The sequence below is a fragment of the Aphis gossypii genome, chromosome 2 (genome assembly GCF_020184175.1).
Source record: "Aphis gossypii isolate Hap1 chromosome 2, ASM2018417v2, whole genome shotgun sequence".
NCBI lineage: Eukaryota > Metazoa > Arthropoda > Insecta > Hemiptera > Aphididae > Aphis > Aphis gossypii.
The window spans coordinates 25,544,767-25,556,833 of NC_065531.1; the positions used below are offsets into that span (position 1 = coordinate 25,544,767).

The following is a 12,067-nucleotide window of genomic DNA, read 5'->3' on the forward strand; positions in this document are numbered from 1 at the left end:
CTCGTACATATAATAATTAAATTATAGAATCGTGCGTGCGTCATAATAATATAAGTTGGCAATAGTAGACATATTTTATATATACTCACCAACTGTAGAATATCATTTTCCATGGGCACCACAAGCAAATAGAGATAGCATTGCGTTTGCTGGATGACCTGCACGACATGTGCGTACGACTTACCGGCCACCGTTTCACCGTTGACGCTGATAATGCGGTCGCCAGTACTGAGACCTGCTACGCTAGCCGGACCGTGTTCCCTGACGTGTTTTACAAATATTGTGTCCATCGGTTCATCGGAAAAGGCGCCAGCACCCTGTCGCAAACCCAACCGTTCATCTCCGGCCAAAACCTGTAGATCAACATATAATATACATTACTGGCGGCGAAGAAATAAAAAGGTAATAAAATATTTTTCATCGTGTTAAAATAACAAATAATAACAGCGAAATCGGTTTTATAAAATATAAATGCGGAATTGCTGCAAGTAAATATATACTATTATTGTTCAACCACCACTGTCAGATTTTATAAAAACAAACCGCAGAAGTGTATGCAATGTGCCGCAAAGAAAAATACAATAGGTATATGTATAGGTATTAGGGTGTAGGTACACGAGTAGCAACTGTATTATTATATTAAAAAACAACAAAAAAAAAAAAAACCCCAGGAAATTGATTAGTTTCTACATTTAATACAACTCAATGGGTACGTGTTACATTTTAATTCAATGATAAATCATTGTATATTATGAAAAACGATTCTCAGCGGAGACGGTTTGTAGTCAACATATATTGCTAAGGATGGTTTAAATAAATATACTAAAATATATTCGAAATTATTTTGACAAAAACACATTATATAATAACTAATATTACTATAACTGTTAGCTGTTAAGTGTTATTAACTTAAAAGTCAATACTGACATAACTACGGTGTAGAACAGTGTGTTTAAAAGCTCGTTGAATAAATAGCTTGAAATTAAAAAAAAATTGAAAAATTAATTGTGTGTAGTAAATGAAAATATAACTATGATGACATTTTATTCCCTACAAATATATAATATTTGTAGGATTACAACAAAATAATTTATTAAAACGATCATTTTCGTTAAAATATTCAACATCGTCAACATTTTAATTTGAAAATATCTATATATAAATGTTAAAATGTATTTTAGATATATTTAAGTAAAATTAATTTTAATAATAATACTATACCTAATAGAAAAAAAATATATCTAAGAATCAACTACTTAACTAACTCTATTGAGTTTAAAAATAATTTATCAACTATAAAGAAATGTTATATGATAATAAAAATAATAATTGATTCACATTATATATTACACACAATTATGTGAGATAAGAAAATATTCATAAAGTTCATGGAAACTAAAAGGGTATATTTTATGTATAAACGAAAAATACATTAATGATTAAAATAGAACATTTTACAACTTATTTTTTTGTTTTATAATGGAACATTGTGGGGAGTTTTAGTCGATGACAAAGATATATTTGTGTATACGCTTCAATGTGTAATAACTCTAACAACAAATCGATGAATCCCATCAAGTAACATATAAGCCACTTAGTAATATCCAATATACACGGATGTTAGTTTTATAATTACTGTACAACGCTTCGTGTAAAACAAAATAAATCCACTACCTAGTTATTACATATTTGTTATAAACTTTTGTGGTACTTATTGAAATTTAGTTTATAAAACACAGGTTCTAAATCCCGAACAAAGTAATTTAATCTAAACAAATATAGTTGCTTTGAAACATAATACTATAAGTACTAACTACACTTTTAGATCTGTAATGATTTATTACAAAAAAAACCATAGCATAAGCATTTTTTAATGCACTTTCAAATAAAAATATACATATTATAAAGGGTTTGGATGAATTCATTTTTATATAGTTTGACCTGGGCATACACACTATGCGTTAATTTTTCAGCATTAACAACAGAGAAGCGTTCCAAAAAAAACAAACATTAATATATACTATATACCTATAAGCAGTAGGCGTATTTAGTTCTTGCATTTTATTTTGGCTACAGGTGATGAGAGCTTATACATTCCGTATGACACACACACACACAAAAGAGAATAATAAGCAATTCTGACGAAGTCAAAAATACATTTTGTAACCAAAAATAATTGGCAACCAGGTGAACTATCTCACGAAAAAAGACATTACAGATAGATAAAATTATATGCAGTGAGATAATGTATAAAAATATATAGAACAAGGTGGTGACAATATATAGATTAGTCATTAATAAAAGAAAAAGATGTCTAACGGACTTGAAGTAAGCAGCGTACAATTGTGATTGTTCTTTTCTATAATCTTGCCATTATAATATCATACTATAGACAAAGTTTAAAAGTTTAAATAAAACGATGAATTTTTCTTATAAACTAATACTTTGAATGTTTTTTTTTCATTATATAAATTGTAACATTTATAACTTTACAGTCCATACAATTTTCATCAGAAAACTTGGCACAAAAGTTATATTATGTATATGATGTTTATTAATACATATAAACGTAGATATATTTTATTTTAATACACAATTTAAAAATTATTGAAAGTTTTTTTTTTTAAAAAAAAAGGCTTACACTTAAATTATCTTTTTTCATTATATTGAAGTTTACACAAAACATGTACAACACGAGAATACTTTAAGAAAATCTGATGTAAAAGTATCAAAGAAAAACAGTTATTTATAATATCTTTATTAAAAGTCAAGATTATATTAATTGTTACTAAAAAGGTACACATTTTTATTGACTCAATTACTAGCGTATAATTTGATTTTCAATACTAAATATAGTATGAAAAGTAAGTTATATGGTACATTGCCTTTAAACAACTATATCAATAGAAACGACTAGAATTATTGTATTTAATAAGCTCTCTTATTGTATACATATAGGTAGTTAAAATGTAACTCACATCGTACATGAGTATATTTTACTGAATGATATTCGGATAGAGTTTAAATTACATTTTTTTTATTGAGTGACAAAGAAAAATGAATAGATTTGACACCAATTTTATTGACTATATAGTATATAATAAACAATTTTATGTTTAACACGTGTGTATATAAATGTTCGAAATGTTCAAAATTATCTAATAGGTACTGGAATTCAGTAATTAGTCAAAATTACTAAATTTAACAAATCTGAAGCCATTACATGTCACAATAATATAAACTATACTGTCGCGTGGCTATATTTAATACTTTTAATATAAACTAGAGGATACTGTAGTAGAAAAATAATAAGTCATTATATTAGGTGTACTATTTCTTCTATAGGCACATAGTAGTAAAAATATCAGCAGCTAATTTTTTTTAACTGTACATTGAATTATCGTGTTTATGTTATTATTACTGGACGTGAGTATCTGGTCAAGGTTAAATATGTAATTACTTAGAATTTATTCTATAAAAAGGCCAATGAAGGCAATTTATATAAAAAGAAATATTATTTAAAAAAAAAAATCCAAAGAAATTCATATTACTAATACATTGCTCACCGTAGTTATGTTTCCTACATAAATGTTAAGTATATCTATAGGACTAATTTAATTGAATTGGTGATTTTACTTATTATTTAGGTAAATATATGTAATGCACGCTTACCAGATATGATTCGGGTGGATAAACGATGAAGTGGCGCAACGTGAAACCGAAACCATTTTCTGACCGGCGTATAAACAGTGACCTGGGACCACCAACTCTAGGTTCTCCACGGTTTTGGCTCTGTAAAATTTAAAATACAATAATTTAAAATCTTATTAGATTCATGGTACGTATGGAATACTATATTATGTACTATATGCGTATTTTATAAGTATTAGGTAAATACATTATCCATGTATGTTAATAGTAAATAGTAATTAAAAATGTTCTTCTAAAAGACTATATAACTATTATTCAATATTTTACGTGGGTCCTTGAAATGTCATAGTGGCACACTGTTCGGGTACAATATATATAATAATACGTATATAGGAATAAAATATTAGCAATAATAAGTCGTAGTTGCTTTATCTTGGTGTCTGCGAGATGTATATATAAACGGGGTCATTCGTGATCGTTTAACAAATAAATAATATTAATTCAAGTTGGATTAAAAAATACTAAACAGAGGTTCTTACTGTCTTAAATGTTTAAAACTGTAAGATGAATTTATTTATGCATATAGTAATATATTAAAATATTATTATCATGGTTTTTTCAAAACTCTTAAGATCATACATTGCAGTTTGATTAGGCTTTTAAAAAATTGTACGCTGCACATATTATACGTATAGTTCATGTATTTTAAAACTATTTGATAAATTAACTCGCTGAACATGGTTATACATAAAAATTATTATTTTGTTCTATGCACACGTTCAAATTGCATATTTTATATAATTACAAAATTCTTTTACATTTTAAATATGTCATTAACTCGCATTATACTGATCGATAGCGATCGATGTATAACAAATACAACATTTATTTTATTGCAGCGAAGGTGTGCGATAGAATCCTATCCTTTTATGGACGAATATAAATATGAGTCGAGACCAGATTCTCGTACAAAATATAATACCTACCCAATCGAATGATACTGAAACAGTGAAACCACTATATAGATCTCATTATTCGCCATGTAAGGTACCATGTCTCAGTGGACAACATTTGTTTTTCAAACACACTAATGTGAAGTGAACGTTGAAAACAATAAAAACAAAAGATTTTTCGTATTTTATATATTTTTTTTAAATATCAATATGCGACACAAAATATTCGATGTATGTCTGACAAAGAAGAAAAAAACACCGGTAGACAAATAATAGTAAACAGATTTCGATATCACCAAGCTCATACTAAAAACCACTTGTCGTTATGTTAAATATTTTATTCTTCGAGAATAGAAACAAATTTTTAGTTTCTTAGCATAAAACGTTGAGTTAATATTAAATTAAAATATTATTTTATACGAAGTTGACATATATAGGGAACATTATTTTTTAAACACTATATTGTGATATATATGCCGTAATTTTATAACATCAGATGTTTTTTTTTTATTATTTTTAGGTTCAAACGAAATATTATTTTTAACGGATCTTTGTGACCGTAGTTATATCCAAGTATCGTTTAATTTCGCAGAAAATAATGATACATTATTCCAGACTATATTCAAGATTTTTGATTTATTTTAAATCTATAATATAGTAATTTAATATTTACTAACTATAACTTTGTTCATGATCTAGGTAAATTTTACTTTAAAATTAAAATATATTATTAAAAATATTGAGTTGTTAAATCGATTAATATTGTAAAATCGTAAAATATGAGAAACAATATTATTATAAAAGTTAATTAATCATAATAATAGAAAATATGCGCATAATTCAATCAAATAGCCGTAGAATCAAAAATACATTTTTTTCAGCAAACTTTATACTAAGTTGTTGTAGAATTTTAATCACACGACATACAAATAATTCATGATACGATTCCATAGATAAACAAGGGTATTATCAATAATAATTGTCTGTTATAAGTTTATGACTGCCAACCGAGTTCACCCTTCTCAATGCTACTAGATATAGATTCATTACCACGAGGATAAGCACAGTGACATTCGATTAATAACACTGTTAATTATCGTCAATACGCTGACAATAGGTCGAAAAATATAATAATATTCAAATGTGGGACCATCGATAAATTTTGTTTTTCTCATTCATAACATTGTGGTCAATTGGTCTGTAAACAATAAATCAGTCTAATACCCGTGTACGTGTATTTTAATTCCATCGTTCATACAATACTATACATTTATTTGGGATTTGATAAGTTCTATACGACATGTAGCATTATTTTCCGAAGTGTAAACTATTGTAACTTTTTTCAATAAATAATGGACTGAATGCAATTACAAATTGAATGACTCAGTAATGCAACACAGAAACAAACTTTAATCACATTAACTATTTAAGTTATTAGTGTATCAAGTCTGAATAAATTTTATTCGTTTTAGGTTTTATTCATGTAAGAACTTAGATAATTGCTTATGCATATAACCATTATATGGATGAATTTTACTATATCTTGTGTATAGGAATTAACATTCGTATACCTTTTCTCTCTTCACGTTTAGTCTATTACTGTAGATCCTCTTTTTTCCGTTTTTTATTACAATAATGTAAGCACATGACGATCATTGGTAGTTTTTTCTACCTCACCAGAATATAAAGCGGGGACGAAAACTCGAAAACACTCATCATTAAATTAAAATTCTAAGAATATTATTTCAACTATTGTATTGGCCACCTCTTCTTAAATACTACTCGAATCTTATACCTCAGTAACAATAATAAAACGAAGGGACTTGATGATGATTATTATTATTATAATCATTAGTATGAATTATGAGCGCGTGCGCACACACGCACACACTGAAGTCTGATACATGTACATTGTAGTAGTTGTCATAAATATAACTCTGGCAGTCTAGCTAAAGCAACTCGCGTGCCCTCGCACTCAACCGACAGCGTACCGTTTGGTGTATATTATATATACAGAGTGATTAACTAAAATATACGTTTTGTTTTTCCTTATATAATAAAGAATTTATTCAAAATCTGATTTTTAACATTTTTTAATAAACCTACCAAGACCATATTTTTTGATACTCGGATTTTTATAAAATTTAAGGAGGCTATAGTGGCTTTAGCCTTCTCAATTTTATCTTGAAAAAAATCACTTTTATTTCCAACATTTTAAATTTTGATGCATCATTCGTTTTTTGATTAAGATATATTAATACTTTTAAAGAAACAATACTTTTAACAATTTACGGTAAAAAAATTAGTTCTCACTTGAAAAAAAAGAAGTTTGTATTGTTACCAATTTGTAAAATAATATAAAATGATATCGAAAAATTGATATATTTTAAAATTAAAGAAAAATATGCGGTGAGTATGCTTGGTAAATCATTTTTTACATAATATGATGTGTTATTATTCTTGTACTGGCGCACGCATATTATGTTAAAGGTATATAATATTATTTTGTCACGCGGTTGTTTTCACAATTTTATTATTATCACAAGCAACGACGGTGAAGGATACTTGATTTGCACACGTACTTTATGCACTCAAACGTACGCATGTTAATAATTTATATTATATGCAGCTTAATGCCGACCGGCACCACTGCGCCAGATACGCGTTACTTCCTCGTCTGATGAGTAGCCAAATAATTGCACGGGATTTCCATTATTATTTTCACTATAATAAAAAATTGAGCATTTCGTTTGTAAAATTTTGGCCAAATCACTCTCTCCAGTTTCCATCAGTCCAACGCCAATGACAGTCGACAACACATCTGCATCACGTTTAACCCAAAGGAGAGATGCATCCACAAAATAATATTATTTTACACAATGATAATAACATAATGGTATTATGGTATACGTGTACAATACAAAATTTATATACATAGTACAAGTGCACATTATAATTCATAGTAATAATATAATTATGGTGTATGAAACCGCGACCACGACGGCCACAGGTATACGTTATCATTATAACTGGCTATATAACAAAATATCTTTTATAGCGTACACTAAGATATAACAAAATTTGCCCGGATATTTTATTCAAAACATGAAATTACAGCCTATAAAAAATAATATACATATTAAATTGTTTACCACAAGATTTTAATACGTTTGATTGTGACGTAGGTAGGTATATAAGAAAAAATAGCAACACGATATGCAATAATAATAAAACATCATTTTCAATAACCGAAACACTAAGCAACATACAAGTCGGGTTGAACTTTATTTAAATAAATTATACGTAAAACGTAATACGTGGCGATGATGATCATGACATTATAATGTAAGTTTAAACTAAAAACATCTCATCAAAATAATACAATACGACACTTCGAGAAACCAACAATAAACGTGACTGTTAAATCAATTTTTTGATTTTGGTTCTATTTTGTAGTTAACCATAGGTATGTGTGTATTTTTATAATAAAAAAAATAAATAAATAAAAATACAAACATTTACAATCTATACACAATCCAAAACAATAAGAAAATTTGGTGATGGAGATTACAAAAAAAAAACTGTATATCAAGATGGAAGGTGACGATTTACTCAGAACTGTTAATTATATATGTATTTATATACACACACATAACCCTTATAGGGACTAAACGGTTTAGAACGTATTTTGGTTTTGACGTCACATAGTCGGGGAGTGTAATATTGTAACTATTCACAAGACAAGGAAGAAAAATAGTCGACATCGATGCAATTAATCTAATTAATAGGACATGGTACTTAACGCGTGTATATAACATCTAGTATATAAATCGGAATAGGTCCCTATAGGAGTGTCACAGCGGAAGACGAATGAGTCAGATGAAAGTGAACAAAGATGATGTATTTTAAATCATGGTTACACACCCAGGCCCAAAGCAGTAACTGAATGAAAAATATAATAATATATATTTATAGACTGAGTACTATGAAAATCGACATGTATATATTGTAGTATACTATATAGTAGTCTATACTAGCTGTGAATAACTAAATAAAAACAAATTAATTAATAAAAAAAGAGGAAGTACTATACATTTTTAGTCAGTTACATTCAATTTTAATTTCTAAAATTTAAACGTGAAAATAATTTATATACCTAAGACTTAAACAAGTGTTATTTATTTATATTTTATACATTTTCAAATTGATTAAATAATATATCTAATAAATATTTTACAAATGACATGAAATGATACAAAGAAGTAAAACCGGGTTACTGTACACCATGTACCTACACGCACAAATCACCAAAGAACAAACATTTTGTTAATATATAGTACTTATATATTACTTAAAATGACCTCTTTAAGAATTTAAAGGTTCATAGAAATAATTAACGTACAGAATACTAAATATATATTGATGTGTACGTTTACGATCAATATAAGTTGACGGCTCGATAAATATTATAGAAATATAACTGTATACATATACCTATATACATTCTATAAAAATAATAATGTATAACACGCACATTTTACTATAGAAAAAGTTGCATCAATATTTTATTTTATGTTTAAAAAATATTAGCATAAAACATAAGATAGAGATAACTAATTAAACATGGTATACTGCAGTCTGTGAGTATTGTAAGCAGCAAGAACCTAACTTGAATCCTCCGCAGTTATAAGTAAAAAAATATAACACCGCAAATGAGCTGGCTCACATCATCATATAATATATAAGTGTGCAAGACAACAACTACCTATATAATAATAATAATAATAATAATATTATATTATAATGAACACGATTTGCACGATTGCGGACGGTGCAAGGTGGTATGGTGACTTGAACGCGCGTTCCCCAGACACAATATTATTATATAGATAAATAAGCGCGTGGCTATACACAATAATAATATTCAACTACACGCAGAATATCCCGAGGTGTGCGATTTTATCGTATAAAATAAAGGGGCTTTTTAAAATGTGACCTAGTTAAAGAATATGTATATAAATATATTTTTTTAATTTACTTTCATTGAATAACCTCGCGAATTCCTGCACGGCAATTATTGTTTTACAAAACGCTCGAAAATTATATAATACTTTTAAAATTGATTTTAAAATTATTATTTTTTCTTTTATCACAAGTAATATAAGAATCAATAATACATAATTTCGTAAAATGAATTGTGGAGAGGGGCGGTGCTTATTATTTAGCAAGTACGACGTTTGGAAAACATTATATTCGCTACCCGCATTTGACGCGGATGAGTTTGACACCCACAAACACATTAATGTATATTTTTTTGGCAGCCGTTTTATAATCGTTCATAATAAATCGGCTGTTGGCTAGGTGGGAGCTAGAGATGATTTTTGACATACGGAAAAAAATCTACGTTTAATCAGCCATAACTCGTCGATGGTAAGCGGTAGTGAATTCGGTCTAGTCGAGCAACGTTACATATTATTATTACATTATACATGAATGTAGAAAAAAAACAATAATAATATATTACATTTTTTTTTATTTGGCATTTTGTCTTCGCAAACAACTATACAGCGGCGACAACATGCGGTCTGTTAGTAACAAAAAAAAAAAAAAAAATACAAAAACAACAATAGAATATTTATGTGTATATAAAAAAATAATTAACGAATTTCTCTTTTCCCATCGATAGATAATACACCCAATTATGATTATATATTTATATGTGCAAATAAAAATCAGAGCCCACCTGAGGTGTAATGTATACTGATGATCTTTGCAATTTATTATATCGGATTGCTATTCAAAACAAAAATATTTTCATCTATAAATATTATATAATTAAGACAGCGATAAGTTTATCTTTAAATTGTATTCATTATCTTAACATAGTATGTTATATTTTATTTACGCTATGTACCTACCTAATAACACAATAAACGGTTACAATTATCGATCATTGTCATATATAACTGTAAGTTATTTAAGCAGTGACGAGTTGAACTTATTTTAAACAGTTTAATAATTATACTATAATATCTTATGAGTTATGTACCTACTATAAAGTATAAACTTTATAAATGAAGTATTTTAAACGATTGTAAACCAATGTAATAAATATACGTGATAATAAATCAATCAATTGTACCCGTTAAATATTAAAATAAATAAACGAATAATATGTATATGTAAAAAAGTAAATACTGCACAAATAAAAATCGTGATTTTTACCAAAAGAAATCATTGTGTATCTCAAAAAATAATTAATTGTTGACTCTTTATATCACTATACATTATATAATTTTTTAAAGTACGATATTTAACAAAAATTAATCATCTCAACATTTTTGGAAGGAAAATTGTTACTTTATATTTGTAACAATTCTTTTGTTTCGTTCTCGTGCGGATGGGTTACAGACCTATACTCTCTTATTAAAAACAAAAGCGTTATTTCTACTTACGATTAGGTTTGTACTTTGTTTGAGAAATAAAATATAAAAAGACATACGTAATACGTAAACGTAACGGTGGTATAGTTAGCGAAAAAAAATGAATTAATGAATATGGCCGACATATAGAATTATTAATTATTATTATGCGATAGGTTAGGTTAGGTATATATATATTACATGATGCAGTTCGCGAAACTTATACTAATACATATACTTAAATGTATTATATTGTTGTTAGGTACTCTATAGCCTATATAAAGATGATATATATAGGTACCTACGCTCAACGAATTCGTGATCGACGAAAAAAAATTACGTATTCGTTTGTTTGTCTTGTAAAGACACACACACACAAAATAAAATCAGAATTGAATCAATACTATACACGCCACGATGATTGACAAGTATATGACTCGAAGGTCAGACACGACATTACCATATTATTTTATTTTTGGGACAATGACGAGGTGGTGGCCACACGCGTACATTCGCTTGAGTTACGATGCATTTGGATTATATATATATAATATATATATATATATATATATGATATATTATACGCTCGATGTGTTCGAATGTAACAATTTGAGCGAGTTGTAATTATTGAAACGAGGGCGCCAGGTGCATAAAATGATGGTTACAGCATTTGAATATTTTTTAGGAACCGAGTGCATATATAGGTATACGGGAATATAATTGACAAAATGTGTTTTCTGGAGTTCTTTATAACGGTAGGTGACAGTTGACTGTCGACTTTTTATACGTACAAAAAATAAAACAATTCCAAAGACCGAAAAATAAGAAAGATAGAGACAGTTATACAGTGTTGTTCCAAGTTTTTTCTACCAGACAACGATGGGCGGTTTTGACAGGTATACTTATCGTAAAAAGGAGGACATAGATTTCGGCCTGTAATCAAAGTGCGCGTACAACGGGAGACCACGAAATCGTGTCGAATAGTATCGTATTATAATTTATGATATTAAACATATTTTGTTGAAACAGCGTATCCGACAC

The 12,067-nt window shown here is 27.9% G+C and overlaps 1 protein-coding gene and 1 long non-coding RNA gene across 12 annotated transcripts in view; one reads left to right on the top strand and one right to left on the bottom strand.

Moving 5' to 3' along the window:
• Window positions 1-12,067, bottom strand: part of LOC114128686 (rho GTPase-activating protein 21) — a 60,837-nt gene that overhangs the window by 21,169 nt on the left and 27,601 nt on the right. For all 11 annotated transcript variants that reach the window (XM_050198891.1, XM_050198888.1, XM_050198886.1 and 8 more), the window contains exons 3-4: window positions 3,673-3,792; window positions 90-353 (exon numbers count right to left, since the gene is read on the bottom strand). In XM_050198891.1, coding sequence (XP_050054848.1) covers window positions 90-353; window positions 3,673-3,792 — 384 coding nt within the window. The remainder of the gene's footprint in view (window positions 1-89; window positions 354-3,672; window positions 3,793-12,067) is intronic.
• LOC126549522 (uncharacterized) lies at window positions 300-4,637 on the top strand. Its single transcript, XR_007603626.1, has 3 exons — window positions 300-402; window positions 3,648-3,838; window positions 4,551-4,637. It is a non-coding gene; the product is annotated as an uncharacterized LOC126549522 (long non-coding RNA).